The sequence below is a fragment of the Girardinichthys multiradiatus genome, chromosome 21 (genome assembly GCF_021462225.1).
Source record: "Girardinichthys multiradiatus isolate DD_20200921_A chromosome 21, DD_fGirMul_XY1, whole genome shotgun sequence".
NCBI classification, from domain to species: Eukaryota; Metazoa; Chordata; class Actinopteri; order Cyprinodontiformes; family Goodeidae; genus Girardinichthys; species Girardinichthys multiradiatus.
Genome location: NC_061813.1, coordinates 40,019,490 through 40,042,510, shown reverse-complemented (window position 1 = coordinate 40,042,510; position 23,021 = coordinate 40,019,490). Strand labels below are relative to the sequence as shown.

The 23,021-nt window shown below is 46.3% G+C and overlaps 1 protein-coding gene across 1 annotated transcript in view; it reads left to right on the top strand.

The window, feature by feature from the left end:
- The window catches only part of LOC124857900 (NLR family CARD domain-containing protein 3-like), a 213,069-nt gene that overhangs the window by 33,156 nt on the left and 156,892 nt on the right, over positions 1-23,021 (top strand). The window contains exon 4 of the mRNA XM_047349459.1: positions 18,632-18,805. Coding sequence (XP_047205415.1) covers positions 18,632-18,805 — 174 coding nt within the window. The remainder of the gene's footprint in view (positions 1-18,631; positions 18,806-23,021) is intronic.

The following is a 23,021-nucleotide window of genomic DNA, read 5'->3' as shown; positions in this document are numbered from 1 at the left end:
TTGAATCAACCAGCAGTTTATGGCACAACAGATGAAGGGAGAGGATATGAAAGGGGTGTGGTGATGACTGGTGGGGGGGTTGGAGTGCAGCTTAGAGTGTCTTTTATGATCTTCTGATCATAAAACTTCCCCCTTACTCCTGACCACAAAGGATTGATAACTTTTGGCGGCAAGCTAGCACAGTGAGATTGAAGACAAAGGTAAAATGGAGAATTTTACCATGAGGTCGTTTTAACAGTCCAGTTTTGCAACGCACCCGCATTCAGATAGTAAACACAAACAGCTCTGGGGAACACGGCGGATCCCGATATTACATAACACATCAAAGTTTCAACAAGCAAGGTTACATGCACATATTATTCAGAACACATGAGATCCTAACCAGCGATTCTGATCGCTTCTACAACCTCTGACCCTGCCCAGGCCTTCTAATAAAGAAATAAAAAAAAGAAATGGGTTTTACTTGTGTCGTCTTCTTCCTGAGCGAGGGAATTCGAGCGAGGAAACGTGGGGTTGAGTTAATTGTGCGTCCACAATTAACTTCAGGGGAACGGTCAGTCTTTGTCCTTTGGTCTTCTTGACAAAAAGGAAAAATATGATCTGACCATCAAAGTCGACTTGAAAATGAAACACGGTAGCGGTTCGTCTCTCCAAAGCTCCGTGTTCTCAGTTACGTGTTAACTCACGTCTTCGATCGGCAAAGTGAAATCTCTGGCCTTCTTAGTCCAAAACTTCACTTATGAATGGTTCGTTGTCCAACGAGAGAGAATGAATGAAACTCTTCACAGAGTTCTTCTCTTAAAGTGGTGCGCTTCAATCACCAGATCGGTTTCCAGCGGAAGGCGTCTTTTCAAACATGAGCGCCTCCTATATAGCATCCTGTGACGTCAGACTGGGGACGCCCAGTCATATCAGTCGCAATGCTCGATGGGATATGTAGGAGCGGGCTGTCCTGGGTACAAAATGGCCGATGCCATTGGAGGGGCACAGTGACGTCCAACACGTGCAGATAATCCAATACTCAGCAAACAAGTGGTCCAACACCGGTCTTGGAAGGTTCTCAGTATCACTCCATTTGTGATTCTGAGCAATAGGGGCCTTCGGGCAAGAGTTTAAAATAAATCTCAAATCAGAGAATCGCAACCTTAGAGTACTTAATTTTATTGCTAGGATTACAAAAAACAAATAAACATTTAACAAACATACAGGTCCTTCTCAAAATATTAGCATATTGTGATAAAGTTCATTATTTTCCATAATGTACTGATGAAAATTTAACATTCATATATTTTAGATTCATTACACACTAACTGAAATATTTCAGGTCTTTTATTGTCTTAATACGGATGATTGTGGCATACAGCTCATGAAAACCCAAAATTCCTATCTCACAAAATTAGCATATTTCATCCGACCAATAAAAGAAAAGTGTTTTTAATACAAAAAACGTCAACCTTCAAATAATCATGTACAGTTATGCACTCAATACTTGGTCGGGAATCCTTTGGCAGAAATGACTGCTTCAATGCGGCGTGGCATGGAGGCAATCAGCCTGTGGCACTGCTGAGGTCTTATGGAGGCCCAGGATGCTTCGATAGCGGCCTTTAGCTCATCCAGAGTGTTGGGTCTTGAGTGTCTCAACGTTCTCTTCACAATATCCCACAGATTCTCTATGGGGTTCAGGTCAGGAGAGTTGGCAGGCCAATTGAGCACAGTGAAACCATGGTCAGTAAACCATTTACCAGTGGTTTTGGCACTGTGAGCAGGTGCCAGGTCGTGCTGAAAAATGAAATCTTCATCTCCATAAAGCTTTTCAGCAGATGGAAGCATGAAGTGCTCCAAAATCTCCTGATAGCTAGCTGCATTGACCCTGCCCTTGATAAAACACAGTGGACCAACACCAACAGCTGACACGGCACCCCAGACCATCACTGACTGTGGGTACTTGACACTGGACTAATGGCATTTTGGCATTTCCTTCTCCCCAGTCTTCCTCCAGACTCTGGCACCTTGATTTCCGAATGACATGCAGAATTTGCTTTCATCCGAAAAAAGTACTTTGGACCACTGAGCAACAGTCCAGTGCTGCTTCTCTATAGCCCGGGTCAGGCGCTTCTGCCGCTGTTTCTGGTTCAAAAGTGGCTTGACCTGGGGAATGCGGCACCTGTAGCCCATTTCCTGCACACGCCTGTGCACGGTGGCTCTGGATGTTTCTACTCCAGACTCAGTCCACTGCTTCCGCAGGTCCCCCAAGGTCTGGAATCGGCCCTTCTCCACAATCTTCCTCAGGGTCCGGTCACCTCTTCCCGTTGTGCAGCATTTTCTGCCACACTTTTTCCTTCCCACAGACTTCCCACTGAGGTGCCTTGATACAGCACTCTGGGAACAGCCTATTCGTTCAGAAATTTCTTTCTGTGTCTTACCCTCTTACTTGAGGGTGTCAATAGTGGCCTTCTGGACAGCAGTCAGGTCGGCAGTCTTACCCTTGATTGGGGTTTTGAGTGATGAACCAGGCTGGGAGTTTTAAAGGCCTCAGGAATCTTTTGCAGGTGTTTAGAGTTAACTCGTTGATTCAGATGATTAGGTTCATAGCTCGTTTAGAGACCCTTTTAATGATATGCTAATTTTGTGAGATAGGAATTTTGTGTTTTCATGAGCTGTATGCCAAAATCATCCGTATTAAGACAATAAAAGACCTGAAATATTTCAGTTAGTGTGCAATGAATCTAAAATATATGAATGTTAAATTTTCATCATGGCATTATGGAAAATAATGAACTTTATCACAATATGCTAATATTTTGAGAAGGACCTGTACTCTCTCTTGAGGACACAAACCAGTAATCTAAAAAAATCTTTAAGAAATCATCTTGGTGTACTGTAAACAACCACTGAGGGCAGTATTCTTCCCCAAAATAGTCAAACTGTATCCATAAAAGGAAATATCTTAGTGGACTGCAATCAGCCACTAAGGGAAAGTACTCGTACTCGTCGTCTTCCGCTTTATCTGGGACCAGGTCGCGGGGGCAGCAGACTCAGCAGAGATGCCCAGACGTCCCTCTCCCCAGACACCTCCTCCAGCTCCTCCGTGGGGAACCAAAGGCGTTCCCAGGCCAACCGAGAGACATTGTCCCTGCAGCGTGTCCTGGGCCGTCCCCCGGGCCTCCTCCCGGTGGGACGTGCCTGGAACACCTCCCAAGGAAGGCGTCTAGGAGGCAACCGGTATAGATGCACGAGCCACCTCAACTGGCTCCTCTCGATGTGGAGAGGCAGCGGCCCTACTCCGAGCTCCTCCTGGATGGCCGAGCTCCTCACCATATCTCTAAGGGAATGCCCGGCCACCCTACGGAGGAAGCTCATTTCAGCCGCTTGTATCCGGGATCTCGTTCTTTCGGTCATGACCCAAAGTTCATGGCCATAGGTGAGGGTAGGAACGTAGACCGACCGGTAAATCAAGAGCTTCGCTTTTCGGCTCAGCTCTCTCTTCGCCACAATGGACCGGCACAGCGCCCCCATTACTGCGGCAGCTGCACCGACCTGTCTGTCGATCTCCCGCTCCATTCTTCCCTCACTCGTGAACAAGACCCCGAGATACTTCAACTCCTCCACTTGAGGCAGGAACTCCCCTCCAACCTGAAGAGGACAAGCCACCCTTTTCCGGTCGAGAACCATGGCCTCGGACTTGGAGGAGCTGATCTTCATCCCAGCCGCTTCACACTCGGCTGCGAACCGCCCCAGCGCATGCTGTAGGTCTTGGCTAGAGGGGGCCAGCAGGACCACGTCATCTGCAAAAAGAAGAGACGAAATCCACTGGTCCCCAAACCAGACCCCCTCCGGCCCTTGGCTGTGCCTAGAAATCCTATCCATAAAAGTTATGAACAGGACTGGTGACAAAGGGCACCCCTGCCGGGGCAACATACACTGGAAACGGGTCCCACTTAGTGCCGGCAATGTGGACTAAACTCCTGCTCCGCTTGTACAGGGACCGGATGGCCCTTAATAAAGGGCCCTGGATTCCATACTCCTGGAGCACCCCCCACAGGCCACCATGATGGACATAGTCGAATGCCTTCTCCAGGTCCACAAAACACATGTGGACCGGTCGGGCAAACTCCCATGAACCCTCGAGTACCCTGTAGAGGGTATAGAGCTGGTCAAGTGTTCCACAGCTGGAACGAAAACCACACTGTTCCTCCTAGGTTCGACTATTGGCCAGACTCTCCTCTCCAATACCGTGGCACAGGCTTTACCAGAAAGGCCGAGGAGTGTGATCCCCCTATAGTTGGAACACACCCTCCGGTCACCCTTTTTATGAAGGGAGACCACCACACCAGTCTGCCAGTCCAGAGGCACTGTCCCTGACCACTACGCAATGTTGAAGAGGCGTGTCAACCATGAAAGCCCCACAACATCCAGAGACTTGAGGTACTCAGGGCGGATCTCATCCGCCCCTGAAGCCCTGCCACCACTGAGCTTTTTTTACCATGTCCTGTCTGGCAGAGTATCGCTCAGAATTGTTGTCTGAGTGCCAAGAAACTGCCCAACAGATTTACTTTCACAAGCAGAGCATCACAGCTAATGCTTTAAAGCTCTGCTTGATATTCATAAAAGAAACTTTATTATAAACTTCTTTGGGAATATTTCAATTGTTACGGACACGGAGACTGAAATGAAAAGGAAAAAAGAAGCTCAAAAAAGACAGAGATGGGGGAAAAAGGGGAGAAAAGGAGGAAAGAGTGGAGGAGAGAAAGAAAAATGAAGACAATACAAGATTACACCCTGCTTGCTTATACACCTGCAGCTGTTTTTTTTTTTTTTTTTTTTTTGACAAAATAGTACACAGTAATTCTGAATGTAAAATGTACTTAGTGAGAGGTGCAGCCCAATATAGAACATCTGTGTATTTGTCAACACCTGAAGCTTAACACCTGTGAGTATGGGTGTGGACGCGCTTTTGTATACAAGGTTTCTCCACAAAAATATGCGATAGCGAGTGTGAGGACCCACAGGCCTGCCCCATGGTCCCTGAACGGACACTGAGGAGATCTGAGCCACAGACATCTAAAGGCCCCCCAAAGCACAGGAACTCCAGGAGAACCACCACCGGGACTACCACAACCCCCCCAGAGAAGAACAGGGGAGAGTCCCAGGGGAACCATCCAGCAGCGACAGTGCAGAAGCCCCAGGGAGCCGCAGCGACGAGCCCATAGGCCCCACCGGCAGCCGTCCACGCCCGAACAGATCCAGCCATGGACCCAGAGGCCCAAGACCCCGGGACACACCACCCCCCAAGCAGAGGCCCGACAGAGCCCAGGGGGCAGGCCCCGGCAAGCAGCCACCGGGAGTGAGCCAGCACACACCAAAGCACCCGGCCCCGGACACCGAGAACCACAAGTACACACAGTCACAATCACCCACTTCCACCCTCATGCATACACATAAAATCACTCACCCAACGTAAGGATAAACAACAATGGACGTCATACACTCACTCACACTTCCCATGCATACTCTATACTCCCAGGTCCAGGCGTCGGTACCCCCTAGAGGCAACCAGCCCCTGGACCCAGGAGGTGGTCCCCTTCCCTCCTGGGGCAGAGGCAGGCAGACAGCGCCGGTACTGCCCCCCCCCCCCCCCCCCCCCCCCCCCCCCCCGCCCCAAACCCAGTCCCCAACAACCACCTCCGGAGAGGGGGCTATGTACAAAAGAGGGGTCCACATGGCCCAAAGCAGCCCGCCAACCGGAACCGCCCCAGGACGGAGCAGTCCCGACCCCCCAAAGAGCTCCGATCCTAAACCCACGAGTCTCCCACCCCCAGTGAACCCCAACAAGAACCTGCCCACAGGGCCACCCCCCAACAAGGACACCGATATCAAACACATCCCCCCGAACCCAAACACCACGAATCCCGACCCCCACAGGGGCACAGCCCCACAGGTGAACTCCGTGGCCGAGAAGCCGATGAAGCCACACCCACACAGTGCAAGCTCCACACATAGCCCGCTCTAAGAACCCCTCGCCGCACCCCGCTCCCCCACCACACAGCGCTCCGCAACGGCAAGGCAAAGGCCCCGCGCAATGCCACCCTCGCCCACTGGCACAACAGGGCAGACCCCACCCAGCACCGCACCCACAACTGGACCCCCGACCACGGAGCTTTTTAACCACCTCAGTGACTTCAACCTGGGTTATGAAAGAGTCCGACCCCGAGTCCCCAGCCTCTGCTTCCACCAGAAAATACATGACGGCAGGATTGAGCAGATCCTCGAAGTACTCCTTCCACTGCCCGATAATGTCCCCAGTCGAGGTCAGCAGCTCCCCACCCCCACTATAAACAGTATTGACAAAGCACTGCTTCCCCCTCCTGAGGCGCCGGACGGTTTACCTGAATTGCTTCGAGGCCAACCGGTAGTCCTTCTCCAGGGCCTCACCAAACTCCTCCCAGGCCAGAGTTTTTGCCTCTGCCACAGCCCGGGACGTGGCACGCTTGGCCTCACGGTACCGTCAGTCGCCTCAGGAGTCCCACAAGCCAACCACAGCCGATAGGACTCCTTCTTCAGCTTGACAGCATCCCTTTCTGCCGGTGTCCACCACCAGGTTCCGGGATTGCCGCCGGCCACTGCTACGGGCAGCAGCATTGACAATAGATGCGGAGAACATGGTCCACTCGGACTCTCTCTACTGGAAGGTGTTTATACTGTGGTAAGATGGGGCATTTGCGCCAACATTGCCCAGTGTGGCCAAAATAGGGAGCCCGTCAGTTAAAAAGGGGGAACTGACGGGCCCATCTTTTTTCTCCAATTACCCCCGCTTCCATCTCAATTTTCTTCTCTGCGTTGAACAAAAACAGTTTCCTGTTCTGGCACTTATTGACATTGGCACAGAACAGAATCCATAAGATCAGAATTGGTTGAGAAATTGAACATCCCGACTCAGAAACTGGTCGTTCTGTTAAATGTTTTCGCCTTAGATGGCAGCTCCCTAGAAACAGTTCATTTTCAGACTCAGCCACTTCATTTTATCGCTTCAGGAAACCACCATGATTTCCCTTTTAGTTTTTCCTATTATAGAGGCCTGTTATGATTCTGGCACGTCTGCTCTACCCTGTCTCCCTGGCTGCAATCAGCAGATGAGATGCACCTGGTGGCTGCTGCTGTGCAGTGCAATCTGTGGCATGCTAAGCACCTGTGTCTTCCCTGATATATACTGACTCTGACTAGCAGACGGTGCCAGATTTTTGAAAGCCATTGTGTGAGTAGATATCCAGTGTTCCTTCCTGTCTGATCATTGTTCTTGACCTTGCCTTGCCTTTTGGATTTATGCCTCTGCCTGCTCCCTGTCGGACTATTTGGATTTTGGTTGTCGACCTTGTTTCCTGCATCTGGTTTATGCCTCTGCCTGCCCCTTGCCTGACGCCTCTTGTTCCGATCGTTGACCCTGTTTCTGTCCTTGGATTATTGAGCCAGCCTAGCCCTCGGATTATTCAGCCTGGAGTCACTTCTTACCTGTGCTGTGGAGATCACCGCCTGCCGCCCACTGAGATTTCCCCTCTGGGTTTCAAGTTCCACTCAAGACAAAAGCAGTGATTCCTGGAAGCTGTGAGGAGTGTTACCTGTGTGACGTTTTCCTGTGGCTGAATAAACCTTTTAAACTTTCAGTACTGTGTCTGGCTGAATCTTGGGTCCGCCTTTTTCTGATTCATAGCAAGGCCCATGTAATCCGGGGACACCAGTGGTTAAAAACACATAACCCTAACCTAAATTGGGAACATTCATGCATTGAAGCAAGGAGCAAGCAGTGTCACGTGTCCTGTCTTCGCTCAGCCATCCCCAATAGTTCCATTTGCCCTAATGATTCAGATCAACAACCTGATCTGTCTCATGTTCCTCCTCTGCACCATGACCTCAAGATGGTTTTCAGTAAGGACTGGGCCCTGTCTCTACCAGCCCATCGTCCTTATGACTGTGGCATTGACCTGCTTCCAGGAGCTCCTTTGCCCTCTGGATGCTTGTATAACATCTCCAGTGCCGAACAAGACAGCATGGAACAATACATAAACAATTCACTTAAAGCAGGCATCATGACGACTGTTTTTTTTCTAAGGATCTGAAAACTCACATCTCTCAAGTCCAAAAGGTCCTGCAGCGGTTTCTGGAGAACCGCCACTATGTAAAAGCAGAGAAATCTGAGTTTCATGTGCCCACAATAACTTTTCTTGGTTTTATCCTTGAGGGCGGACAGGTGAAGGTGGACCCCAGTAAGATCCAAGCAGTAATGGAGTGGCCCAATCCCAACACCCGTAAGGAACTCCAACGATTCCTGGGTTTCGCCAACCTTTTACAGGAGGTTGATTAGAGACTTCAGTCTCTTAGTCTTACCTTTGACGGCCCTAACATTCACCAAGACTGCTTGTCTCTGGACCCCAGATGCTGACAGGGCATTCCAGTCCCTTTCGGAGCAATTCTCACCAGCTCCCATCTTAGTCCATCCTGATACCAAGCTCCAATTTTTGTTGGAGGTTGATGCCTCCAATACTGGGGTCGGAGCCATCGTCTCACAGAAGGCTGCCATAGACAAGAATTTGCACCTCTGTGCTTTTTTCTCCAGACGCTTTAAACCTATGGAGAGAAAGTATGATGTTGGGGACCGAGAACTTCTGGCCATTAAAATGGCCTTGGAGGAGTGGCTCATTGACTGTAGGGCACTTCACTGCCCTTAGTTATCTGGACCGACCATAAGAACCTGGCTTACCTTCAGTCAGCCAAATGCCCCAACTCCCGTTAAGCCCGCTGGTCCTTATTCTTTTCTCGGTTAAACTTTTCTATAACCTACAGACCAGGTTCTAAGAACACCAAACCAGATTCTCTTTCTCGACAGCTCTCCACCAACGAAGACAACCCTGAACAAGAACCTATCATTCCCCAGTCCTGTTTCATCGGTTCTGTTGGGTTTATGATTATTGATTGATTAATCTTGATCAATAATTATAATTACAGATCATAACCTGACAAAATCAACTTCCTAACCAAAATCCTCATTTATGAATCGAGACCAGAGATGTTTCTGGTGTTGTAATTGTGGCTCAACGCCTCTGACAATTACAACCGTTAAATACTCCGTAATAATTAATAACTATTGCCGGAGATGTCACTGTTTAATCGATCGTTTCTGCCGAAACGTGTGGAACGTTAACCTTATTTTGACTGACGAATCACTTTCGCACACAATGAACACAAAACGCTCTCTCTTTATCTATGTGAATATTTATTAATTTTCACCTACTCAACATGCAAAATTCTACAAACACAGGGGTAACACATCTAAATAAGCAAAATTCAACAAACGGTAGTGGGTATGTATTGAATCAACCAGCAATTTATGGCACAACAGACGAAGGAAATGAGAATATGAGTGGTGGTGTGGTGGCAAGTGGTGGGGGGTTGGAGCGCAGCTTCGATTGTCCTTTATGATCTTCTGATCATAAAACTTCCCCCTAACTCCTGAGCACAAAGGATTCTAACATTTGGCGGCAAGCTAGCACAGTGAGATTGAAGACAAAAGGGAAATGGAGAATTTTACCATGAGGTCGTTTTAACAGTCCAGTCTTACAACGCACCCGCGTTGACTCTCAGATAGTAAAACACAAACAGCTCTAGGAACGCGGCGGATCCCGATATCAACATAACACATCAAAGTTTCAATAAGCAAGGTTACATGCACATATTATTCAGAACACATGAGATCCTAACTAGCGATTCTGATCACTTCTACAACCTCTGACCCTGCCCAGGCCTTCTAATAAAGAAATAAAATATTAAATAAAAGATGGGTTTTACTTGTTGAAGCCTCCTTCCTTCGGGGCAGCGAGTGGGAGGAAATAGGGGGGTTTGAGTGTCGCTGCGCGTCCGCAGTTACACCAAGAGAGCGGCCAGTCCTGTCCTTCGTTGCTTTTTGACAAAAAGGAAAAATAGGATCTGATCATCAGCAGTCGACTAGGGATGAAACACAATGGCGGTTCGTTTCCTCAAACTCTGTGTTTCAGTTACGTGTTAACTCACATCTTCGATCGGCAAAGTGAAATCTCTGGCCTTCTTAGTCCAAAAACCTCAGTTATTAATTGTTCGTTGGCCAACGAGAGAGAGAAATAACTGGAAACTCCACGTGGGAATTTTGTTACTTCCAAGGACGCTCCAGTTGCGTGGCGACCCCGTCAAGATTGCCAGCTGGAAAGCAAGTTTTAAAATGCCCGCCTTCCTATATAGCGTCTTGTGACGTCAGACTTGAGACGCCCCGTCATAACAGTCGTTGTGCTTGACGGGATATGGAGGCGTGCACTGTCCGGGATCCAAAATGGCCGCAAGCATCAGGAGGCCTGGTGTCTGTGCAAGTAGTCCAATATTCAGCAACAAGTGGTCCAACAGTTCTCTGACCTGAAGCATCGAGGGGCAGGTGTGGCGAGCTCAAGTAGATGAACCAGATCCTGGTGGAGGACCTCCTGGTTGCCTTTATGTTACGTCGGCCACTAGATCTCAAGGTATTCACTGGGCTCATGCATCTCTTTTCTCTGGTCATCCCGGCTCCAGTCGAACCATTGCCTTCATTTGGAGATTCTTCTGGTGGCCTACACTTAGTAAGGATGTAGTGGTATACATCAACGCTTGCTCCATCTGTGCTCGCAACAGGAACTCTCACCAACATCCAGCCGGTATCTTCCAACCCTTGTCTATTCCCCAGTCAACCCTGGTCCCACATTGCACTGGTTTGCCACCCTCACACCACAAAACTGTCATTCTCTCTGTTATAGATTGATTCTCCAAGGCCTGTCATCTCATTGCTCTCACCAAACTGCCATCTGCCGCTGTCACTGCAAAAATTCTACTTAATCATGTTTTCAGAATTCACAGACTCCCCATGGAGATCATCTCTGACCGAGGCCCCCAATTCATGTCTCAGGTTTGGAAAGATTTTTGCTCCATCCTTGGAGCCTAACCAATACTTTCTTTTGGTTTTCATCCCTAGACTAATGGTCAATGTGAAAGGCTAAACCAAGAGATGGAAAACACCCTTAGGTGTTTCTGCACCAACAACCCTCGAACCTAGAGTGAAAATCTAATTTGGGCTCTCACATCTCCGCTGCCTCTGGTCTCTCGCCATTCAAAGCATCTCTGAGATTTGGGTTACCGCAAGGAACCTTCCCCTGAAGGCACTCCCAGAAACTCGCTCCTAGATTCCTCGGCCCCTTCAAGATTGACTGCATCATCAGTCCATCTTCTGAGCCCCTCAAACTTTCTTCACACCTCCATGCTCATCCTACCTTCCACGTCTCTGAGATCAAGCCAGTCTCGCTCAGTCCTCTGTTCTCTCTACCGAGGTGTGACAGGCAGGTGCAGCCGCACAGCTGTTTTCCATCTGAAGTAATCAATGAGGAGCTTCAAATACTGCTGAGACCTTGGAGGAGGCGTCAGACTGTTAAGTCTGGTATTAGACCGACAAACCCTGCTCTGCCTTTGCCTTTGTCCTGATCTGTTGGTTATCTGACCCTAGCTCTGTTCTGCTTCCAAAGTTTGCTGTCAGCTGAACTCCGATTTGGATTTAGCTTCGAGGCTCTGACTAATTTCCTGCTGGAAAGTCCTGCATGCCTTCGTCCTGGATTAACCGCCGTGGTCCCGTCTCTTATCAAGCTGGTAAATACTTCAATGAATTTACCACAGCCCAAGAATCTCCCTGGATCCACCGGACCAAATCGCAGAATAACTCTTCACTCTACATGCCCTGCCTATCCACCCTTCAACGGCTCTCATCAACTGGAGAAACCCGCTCACACGGCCGAGCCTGCCAGCCTCGGTCTCCGTGGTTTGCTCAGTTCTACCCAGCCTCAACATAATCATCAGAAAGCCTTGCTTCATCATATTCATCATTTAAATTCACTTACTGGATATTAATCTTTCTCGCTCTCTTTGTGAGCCGCTCTCAGAAGCCTGACAGTTCTGGAGTCCTGTTACTGCCAGAAAACATAATTTCAATAAACCTGCTTAAAACTATCTTGTTCCTGAGTTGTGCTGCACTAGAGTCTCCTGGTTCTGAAATTAACATGACAGTTTGCTTCTGATCAATTATTCATATGCCCTTGAAATCATCTCCTAAACAGAGAAGCGCAATACAATTTAAGCACCAATATTAAACGCACTTTGAAAGGCACAGTGGAGCTGGGTCAGTATATTTTGGAATATTAATTTTGCTCTCCTTGTTGGCAGTTTGCTTCACTGTTTCCTTAAGTTGTCCTTCTTTTCCATCTGAAAGTGTTTCTGCCACAGCTTCCAGCACTCTTTGATCATTTCCCAGTCAATCCCAGTACTCACAGTAATCACTCTATGCTCGCTGTTGTCCACTGTGTTATCAGCTGTGTAGCTTGCTCAGACTGTCCCCTCAGTTAATTTATTCTTCTTGTCCTACAGTCAGACCCAGGCAAATATCTTTGGTTGAAGTTCTTATGTTTGCTTCCATAATGTCTCTTTAGATTTGCACTCTTAAAATGTCCAACTGATTCAGAACATACAAGGCAGACTGGTCTTTCATCCTACGGAAGTTAAAAGGAAAATGTATGCTTCTGTCCATACATCTTTAAATGTGCAAATTTTCATAGTCCACTTAATGAAGTTTTGACACAACCATCTGCTTTTACTCACTCATCTGTTCACCACCAAGCCATTGTACTGTGAGCAAGTGTGAGCTCCCAGGGTAGTAATTCAGCAGCTATTTATAGTAAAGTTAATAGAGCCACAGCGCACTACAATGGCGGCTGGGGGCGGGGATTCAGCAGCCCAGCTGAAACCAAGTGGAGCGGAGCCTAAGGACTCTAAATTAAATAAAATTACACAAATGAGGTAAGCCATACCCCAATAACATAGCCCTAAACCTAAAACACCCAACATATGGGCAAGATTATCTGTCAAGCGTTTGAACTTGGACACCCATATATCTTTGTCGGCTATGTCAGCCAGCACCAGCTCAAGATCGGGTTAACTTACACCTGCAAATGCAGTCACATTTAACAGGGATGGATCGATGGTCAGGGTATTGACAGGGAAGGACAATGTGTTTTTTCCTCTCTGAATTCACAGAAACACTTCCCAAACTATCATTGCATTGTGGTGATTTCAGACTGCAAATACTCTGAATTTCTCACCTTGTGAGCTAGTTTGAACTCCCTCAAAGAGGGGAAGTGAGACAGTGTGCATTTCTATAAATATCTGGCAAATACCGTTAGCTTGCGCTCAAACGCTAATACCTCCTCCAGCATGTGAAGCCTCCTGTCCCCTGAAGAGTTAAATTCAGCTGTCATGTCCACCATGAAGTGCAGCTTTTTCAGCCAGTTTCACTTCTCCCAGACATGCAGCAAAGTGTTTCAGCGCCTCTCCTCTGGACAGCCACCAGACTCTGTTATGTAGCAGGAGATCAGAGTACATGCTCTCCAGCTCATCCAGTAATAAACGGAACTGATAGGTGATTTAAACCTTTTGCCATTATTTTCTTCACAATCTGACAACATTCAGGACCTCTGTGCATTCTGAAGGAAACATTTGAGTGCACAATGCCTCTTAGTGCAGGATGCAGTAAAACATCAGCTGCTTTCTATTTAGTGACTACTGCAGTAAGTCCACAATGCCCCTGTGTGTTCCAGTTATACTTGGTGCCCCATCAGCAGCCACTGACACCAGGTGGGTTGTTTTTACTTCTTTGACTCTTAAACAATCAAGCACAGCCTCACAGACGTCCTCCTCCCGTGTCTGGCCTTTTAGTGGTATCAGCTCCAAAATTTCCTTCTGTGGTCCAGCAGAGTTCACATACCGGCAGATCATCGCTATTTGTTCAATGTCACTTTTGTCTTTGGACCCATTATAGGCAATTGAGTACGCTGCGGCTGAATTGATGTCTGTAATTTGCTGTTTTGTGATATTTTCTGCTATTTTTATGGTAAAGAGGTAAATGGAAATGAATCTGTCCAGGCATAGTTAAAACAGAACAATTTCTTTAGATATTTTTATTTTCTTACATTTCTCCATACTTTGCCAACCTGGGATTGAAAAAAGCAATAAATGCACGGCGTTATGGCGGGCATATTATGAGGGACAAAAAATACTTTAATTAAATGCTTAGAATTTATTTTTTCAAGCCACACGGAGCCACAGCATAAGGATGAAAGAGCTGCATGCGACTCCGGAGCCATGGGTTGCCGACCCCTGCGATGCACAACATAATGTACAATAATCTAAGCACTATATATATAGAAGGAAGATGTAAAGGAGGTGAATAAGTATTTCCTGTATTGAACATGAACATAAACATAGTCTAAATGGTCATCAATACTCACCTCTGAAGAAATTATGTAGTGTGCTACAATCTCCTCTCTAGCTTCTGATTGCAGCAGGTACCAGAGTTTCTCACATTTCGGAAGATGCTCCCAGGTCTGCCTGTTTGTTTGCACCGTGATCCTGGGACCAAATCTACCTTTTAACACTCCTCTATAAGCTTCAAAAATGTTGATTCTGTGTGACAATTAATTTAATTTGGTCAGGTTTCATCATCAAGTTTCTGAATCCAGTCTAAATTCAGAGTCGCTCTCAGCAGCTAGCTGAATCACTCTGACACTGAGACTCCTTGGCAGGAATGTTTAGGCCAAGTTAGGAGCTCTCTGAGAGGACTCTGACGATCTTTGAGAAAACATGCCCTGATCTCTGCAGGAAGGAACTAAAAGATCATTTGAACTGAACGCAGTTAGAAAAAGATGGAGAAGCTTCAAATATTCAGGAATTTTTATTTCCATGCTGTAACCTACCTTAACGTTGAGTTCTCAGAGCCCACCCTGGAGGATCTTCTCCACCATCACTGTCACTATTTAAACGGTCAAATCAATCATCTGCTTGTACAGATAGAAAAGTTCAAACTGTCAGTGAAGCAGATTTTAAACTCAGTCAGTCATTTTCTACTGCTTATTCCATAGTGGGTCGCGGGGGAGCTGGTGCCTATCTCCAGCAGACTATGGGCGAGAGGCGGGGTACACCCTGGACAGGTCACCAGTCCATCACAGGGCAACACACAAACAACCATGCACACTCTCATTTATACACCTAAGGGCAATTTAGAGTGATCAATTAACCTAACAGGCATGTCTTTGGACTGTGGGAGGAAGCCGGAGTACCTGGTGAGAATCCACGCATGCACAGGGAGAACATGCAAACTCCATGCAGAAAGACCCCCGGCTGGGAATTGAACCCAGGACCTTCTTGCTGCAAGGCAACAGTGCTACCAACTGTGCCACCGTGCAGCCCAGATTTTAAACTGATTACAATTTTTTCATTGATTTGGCAGAAATACAGTAGAACTTAGAAGCATCAAGTAGGAGATGAACTGGACTTATAGGACCATTTTCATGAAGAGCAATTGTCCAGGCTTCTCCTTCACTGTCCTCCTGTATGTCCACCAAAAAAGTAAGAGGAATATTTCCTCTGACAGGTGAAAAACCTGATTATGTTGATGGGATCTGGGTTTCTAGGTTAGAAGAATGTGGAGATTAAAAGCAGGCAGCAAACCTCCAAAGAAGAGCTTCAACATTCATTCAAGAAGCCTGGAGAAGATCTCAAGATGAATATCAGATTTTCCCAGAAGGTTTGTCTGAGACTTCATGCTGGGTCGAAGAATGAAGATGCTTAAAGCAGATATTGACCTTTTAAGTCAGTTGAGAATGTACCAACTCTGTTTCTGGTTCTGATTCTGGGTCCAGCTTCTGTTTGCACATGATTTAATAAATTCCCTGAAGCTATTTTAGATTCTCCAGAACTTAATGTGAGGAAATGAGGACTGGTTCAGGATATTTCCACAGAGATGGAAGTGAAATCAGATCTAAAACCTGCTTCTGAAATCCTTAAATCCGCCGAGTGCAGGAATCTCCTGGGAAGTCTGGAACTTGTTGTTTGGATTAGAAGAGGAAAAGTGAAGCTTCAGGGACAGCGAGTGAAGCTCTGAGGAGGAGTGGGGTTTCCTGCAGGAAGTGAAGAGCCTGGAAGATCCACTCATTCGAAATGTTTAAACTGAGAAGCTGTGTTCTGCATCAACACTTGTAGACACAACCTGAGTGTTTGTCTTTGGGTTCTTCTGATTCAGACAATGACTGATCCCAACTGGAATGAACATCTCACTGATGGATGAAGACAAAATAATTAGGGAAGCTGAGACCAGAACCTCCAGAACATGAACAGAATCCTTGTTTTTATCCAACTAAACTGTCGCATTTTGGTAGATTTAGATGTTCGGGATTGACGCTTCACTCATTATTGCTCTTTGCTTGATGGAAAGTCTTCATTCAGGCTAAAAGAGATACTTTCTATTTGTTCTTGTTTCCATGGTAACAGTTTCTGTGAACTGTTGCCAGTTTCTCCTCTGAGTCAGGTCCAAAGGTGGAACCATCTGGTCTTCTCAGGGTGGGACAGCAGCAGATGATCAGATGGAAGCTGGAAAGACTGAAGAAGCAGATGGATGAAGCTTGGCCCAGTTTATAGATTTAGAACCTTGTTCTGTTGATTCTGTCCACTTTTTATTAAAGCTGGACTGGTTTTCTGTTCTGGACAGGTTCTACTGATCCATCACTGATCCAAATATCAACTCAATTAAGGACAGGTGATGAATTAGGCCAGTTGGTTCTGTTTAGTTTGACCCTGATGTGAAAAGTCCAATAAGTAGACCCGATTCCAGCTTTGAACTGTTGTTCTTTAACAAAGTTCAATCTGATCATTGTCTCCACCAGCAGAACTGTCTTTATTTCAACACTTCAGAAAAACCAACCGAATCTTTCAGGTGGAACAAGGTTCCGACCCAGTCAGAAAAGTCACTTTAAGCACCAGCAGTTAAGCTGCTGCAAACTAAACAAGTTGATAAAAACAGGTTTTTATGTTTTCCACAAAACCAGGAAGAAAAGAAAATTCCTGACAAGTTCAAACGTAACAAAGACAGAAAACAGATCAAGTGTTGGTTGGACTCAGGACGTCCTGGAAGAGGACAAACATGGAGACATTTTAACTTCAAACCAGTTCAGGAATAAAACTCATGAAAATGTTTTCAGCAGCAACTTTTAAAACTACTCAGATTCTCAGTTAGTAAAAGGCTCCACCTTGTGGCTGAAGAGAACAACATCAAGAGTTCTCTCCATTTTCTGCCAGTGACAACAGATCCATCATCACTGTGTAGAGTAGAACCTGGAGTAGAACCTTCTCCATTCAGAGAAGGGACCATATACATTGAATCTAACAATTACTTTAAACTCCTTTACCTCCCCCTCCATCTCTTCTTCAGATTCAGCCCAGTCTGTTACCAACCCAAAAAACCAACTTCACGTTCAAAAACAAGCCTAGAAAACTGCAACCCGCTAGTCACGAGGTTTGCAAGCAACTTTAGTGAAAAACAAGCCCAAAGTCGCTTATAATAAGCGGACTTGGAAACACTGGCCGGCTTGCTATGATGATCCCACCCACATTTAGATGGTACTAAACTGTAATGGAAAACCAACCAAACTGTGTAGAGTAGAACCGACCCAAGACCAGAAGGTTCTAATGGAAAATGGGCTTATGTGTTCATTCATCCCTCCGACAGAATATAGCTTGGACATTTTACCGAGCACACTGGGACTAACTGATAAAATGTCCAGAAATAAAGGATCTTACTGAGACTCCAACATTGAGCTGATATGTGTCTGATTAGAAGGTGATGTTGGTCTGAACAGTGGAACCTTCTAGCACTGCTGCCATGCGTGTAATGTATTGCTGTTCATCTAGTCTTAACATCTACCTGATGAACAGGTTTTGTAGGTGTGACTTTTTAGTATATCTGTTGTGAATTTGTTCTGGTTTCTTTGGTGATAACATTGATATCAGATTGGTTCTGGTTGTGATGCAGCATCCTGTCTAACAATAGAACAGGTAGAACTGGTTTTGTTTCCAGTCATGTATTCATATGTTCAGAAATGAGTGAAGTGTAATTATTGCAGCTGTTGATCCTTCAGATAAATCCCTCAGTTCCTCTCAGTAGAAAGTTTCTGTCTCTGTGAAAATGAGCTGCTGACATTAAATCACAGCTGCATTCATTAACAGCTCTAATGTCACAGTTTGGTTATGAAAGTCCATTTTATTTCCAGCACAGAACGACTGAAGGCCCGACTGAATATTTCAGTCGGGCCTTCAACAACACATCATAATAACATGTTCTGGTTCTGCTTGTTTAAACTTAAAAAAAAAAAAGATATTTATAATTTTTTGACAGTAGGCACAGGAAAAAGAGGCAGAGAGAGGGGGAGACATTTGGCATAGGTCGCCAGGTCGGGGACTTGAACCTGGGATGGCCGAATCAAGGACTATAGCCTCTGTATATGGTCACAGGCTTAACCCTTACACCACCATTGCCATGCCCTTGTTTCAACTTTTTAAATGACTTTTACTGGGTCAAATATTAGACATAAGTTCATCATGTTTCTGTGACTTTTACATTCTGTGAAATAAAATTTCTACATTTTTATTACTTATTTGTTAATATTTCAACCTGGATCATGTTGGCTTCAGCTCACATGTTTTATTCTTTACTCAGATTGAGGGGCTGCAGTTTGTCAGAGATCAGCTGTGCTTCTCTGGCCTCAGCTCTGAAGTCCAACCCATCCTATCTGACAGAACTGGACCTGAGTCAGAACAACCTGAAAGATTCTGGAGTGAAGGAGCTCTGTGGTTTTCTACAGACTCCGCTCTGCAATCTACAGATATTGGGGTAAGACACCATGTTTTAGTTTAGTTCTGATATTTCTGAGGTGAAATTTGTGTTGACACTAAACTGCAGACATATGGCTGATATTATACTGATCCACACTGAGGACCTTCTGGTTTCTTCTGCACTGGTTTGGTCTAGTTAAAGTTACTTTCTTTTTCAAATTTCTTCCCATGATTTTTTAAATATTGAGCAATGAAACAATAAGTAGAATTTCAGTGTGGGGTCGACTGTTTGAAATGAATTCAATGATTGGCGAGAATAAAAACCATTTTACACAACTGAGCAAATTATCAGAATCAGCTTTATTGCCAAGTTCTTACATACAAACAAGGAATTTGCCTCCGGTACACTTTGCTCTTTTGTTCTGTCTTTGCATTACAGAATATACAAATTTACAATGTACAGTATACAATGTACAATGCAATCTTCTGCATTACAGAATATACAAATTTACAATTTACAATGTACAATATACACATATCTAATAAAAAAGGTGCATTTGCAACATCTGTATGCTGTTGTTTTGTTCTCTATTAAATGTTCATCAGAGAAACAGCCTGGGGGAAGAAACTGTCTCTGTGGCGGCTGGTTTTAGTAAACAGTGCTCTGTAGCGCCACCTGAAGGTAAAACTCTAAACAGTTTATGTGCAGGGTGTGTGGGGTCGGCAGAGATTTTGGCAGCTCTTTTCTTGACCCTAGACCTGTATAAGTCCTGGATGGAGGGAAGGTCAGCCCTGATTATTCTCTCTGCAGTCCTGATTATTCGTTGCAGTCTGGACCTGTCCTGTTTTGTGGATGAGCCAAACTACACTGAGATGGATGAAGACAGGACAGACTGAATGATGGCAGTGTAGAAGATGACCAACAGCTCCTGTGGAAGGTTGAACTTCTTGAGTTGCCTCAGGAAGTACAGTCTCTGCTGGACCTTCTTTCGAACAGTGTCTATGTGTGAAGACCATCTCAGGTCCTCAGAGGTGGTGGTTCCTAAGAACCTGAAGTGGTCCACCACCGATACAGTGTTGTTGAGGATGGTGAGGGGGGTGTATGGGGGTGGTGTTCTCCGAAAGTCCACCACCATGTCCACAGTCTTGAGTGGGTTCAGTTCAAGGTAGTTCTGACTGCACCAGTGTACCAGCCGATCCACCTGCTGTCTGTTTGCAGACTCATCACTGTCCTGGATCAGTCCAATGACAGTGGTGTCATCTGCAAACTTAAGGAGTTTCACGGACGAGTCCGATGAGGTGCAGTCATTTGTGTACAGAGAGAAGAGGAGTGGGGATAGAACACACCCTGGGGGGCACCAGTACTTATTGATCTGGATCGGGAGAAGATGCTCCCCAGTCTCACCTGCTGTTGTCGGTCCGTCAGGAAGCTGTTGATCCACTGACAGGTGGAGGCTGGGATGTTGAGCTGGTTGAGCTTCTGGTGGAGGATGTCTGGTATGATGGTGTTGAAGGCCGAGCTGAAGTCTACAAACAGGATCCTGGCGTACGTCCCTGGACGGTCGAGGTGTTGCAGGATGAAGTGTAGACCTAAGTTAACAGCATCATCTGCCGACCTGTTTGCTCGGTAAGCAAACTGCAGGGGGTCCAGCCGGGGACCTGTGATGTCTTTCAGGTGCTTCAACACCAGCCGCTCAAAGGACTTCATGACCACAGACGTCAGGGCTACAGGCTTGTAGTCATTTAATCCTACAATGGTGGGTTTCTTGGGAACCGGGATGATGGTGGATCGTTTGAGGCAGGAGGGGACCTCACATTTCTCCAGTGACTTGTTGAAGATCCTTGTGAAGATCGGAGCGAGTTGATGTGCGCAGGCTTTCAGGCATGATGGGGAGACGTTATCAGGTCCTCCAGCTTTCTTTGTTTTCATGCACTGAAAGAGCCTGTTTACATCTTCCTCGGAGATCTTTAGTGCAGGTAGAGGATCTGAAGGGGGGTTGGTAGCTTTATGGGAGGAATTTGTTCCTGAATGGGATGTAGAGGGGATGATTTGAGGTGTGAATGGCTTCTTGTCATGTCTGCAGTAGAAGCCATTCAGACGGTTGGCCAGGAGACGACTCTGTTCAGGATGGGTGGAGGGGCTCTTGTAGGCAGTCAGGTTTCTCAGACCGGTCCATACAGCTGAAGTGTCACCAGTAGAAAGGCTGTTCTTCAGCTTCTCACTGTAGCTTCTCTTGGCTGCTTTGATCTCCTTTGTTAGTTTGTTCCTGGCCTGCCTGTACCGCGCCCAATCTCCACTGCTGTGAGCTTCTTCCGTTTCCCTGCGCAGATTCCTGAGGTGTGGAGTAAACCATGGCGCTTATTGTTCCCAAAGGTGCAGAAGGTCTTGGTCTGCACACACATGTCCTCACAGAAACTGATGTATGATGTCACCACATCAGTTAGTTGGTTTAGGTCAGTGGCTGAGGTTTCAAAAACAGTCCAGTCTGTGCATTCAAAGCAGGCCTGTAGCGTCTGCTTTGATTCCTCAGTCCACTTCTTAACAGTGTGAACCTTGGGTTTGGAAGCTCTTAGTCTCTGTCTGTAGGTTGGGATGAGGTGGATTAAATAATGATCTGAAAAACCCAGAGCAGCCCTGGTAACAGCATGATATGAGTCCTTTAAAGCTGTGTAACAATGGTCCAATGTGTTTTTGTCTCTGGTGGGACACTTAATATGCTGTCTGTATTTGGGGAGTTCTTTGGAGAGGTTTGTTCTGTTAAAATCTCCCAGTATTATGATGAAAGAGTCCGTGTATTTTTTTTCCAGGTCTGTAATCAGCTCAGCAAAATGGTTTTCCACGGCAGAAGTGCAGCCATGCGGTGGAAAATATGAGCCAATTATTATAAACGAGGAAAACTCTCTCGGTGAATAAAACGGTTTACAGATTATGGAAAATGACTCCAGATCAGGACTACATGTTTTTCCAGCACTTTTACATCTCTGCACCAACCTTCATTTATATAAAAGCAGATTCCGCCTCCTCGCTTCTTCCCCGATAGCTCCGCACTGCGATCTGCTCTGAACAGCTGGAAGTCCGGCAACAGCAGTGCTCGGTCCGGGATGTTTTCACTTAGCCATGTCTCGGTGAAGCAGAGAACCGCTGATCCGCGGAGGTCCGTGTTTTTACCGGTGAGAAGAAGCAGCTCGTCCATCTTGTTGTTTAGAGAGCGGACATTTGCCAGGTGGATTGAAGGCAGTGGTGTGCGAAGTCCTCTTTTGCGGAGCTTTACCAGCGCGCCAGCACGCTTTCCCCTTCGACGTTTTCGGTGCAGGATCCCATATAGAGCCGCAGTTCCACTCGCCAGGAGCTCAGTGAACTTTGGATCAATGAAAGATGGTGAAAAAAACCCAAGAGAGAACTCTCTGATGTTGAGAAGTTCCTCTCTACTGAATGAGACCACAGGATTGTGGCCCGACACCACAGAACTGTGGCTCGAAAAACATAAAAACACACAAAATACAAAAACAAAGAGCGAGCGAAGTTCCAGGGCTGCCATCGTCGGCGCCATCCAGTGTGGGGTCGACTGACCAAAGGACTCACCTTTGATGAAGGCAGTGATAACAAAGTTCATTATCCTTTTCTCAGGTTATCAGCAGCAGCTCTGATGGTGATGAGTTGAAATATCTTTTCCAGGATGACTTCTAGGTTGCATGCTTGGCTTAAATATGACCACTATAGCAAGCCAGGGTTAGGTAATGTTAGCTTACCCTCAAACGTCCTCTAGCTCATATCCTTCAGTTTTACCGCTCCATGGCTTCCCTCTCTCCTGTACTGATCCAGAGAGCTTCGTCTTGCTGCCCTCAGCCTTCTCCAGATCTCTTATTTCACTCTGAGCAGTACAGCAGCCATAGACTGAGCAGCAATCTATGGTTGTTGTGTTTGTGTCATTATAAATCACATCGTGGTACTTTTTCAGACTGTGGGGCCACCTTGCTATGATGATCCCACCCAAATTTAGATGGTACTAAACTGTAATGGAAAACCAACCAAACCGTGTTGAGTAGAACCAACCCAAGACCAGAAGGTACTATTCGAAAAGGGCCATATGTATTCATTCATTCCTCAGACAGAATTTAGTTTGGACATTTTACCGACCACATTGGGACTAACTGATAAAATGTCCTGAAATGAAGGATCTCACTGAAGATCCAACATTGAGCAGATATCTGTCTGATTAGATTTCATGTTGGTCTGAACTGTGGAACCTTCTAGCACTGCTTCCATAGGTTTC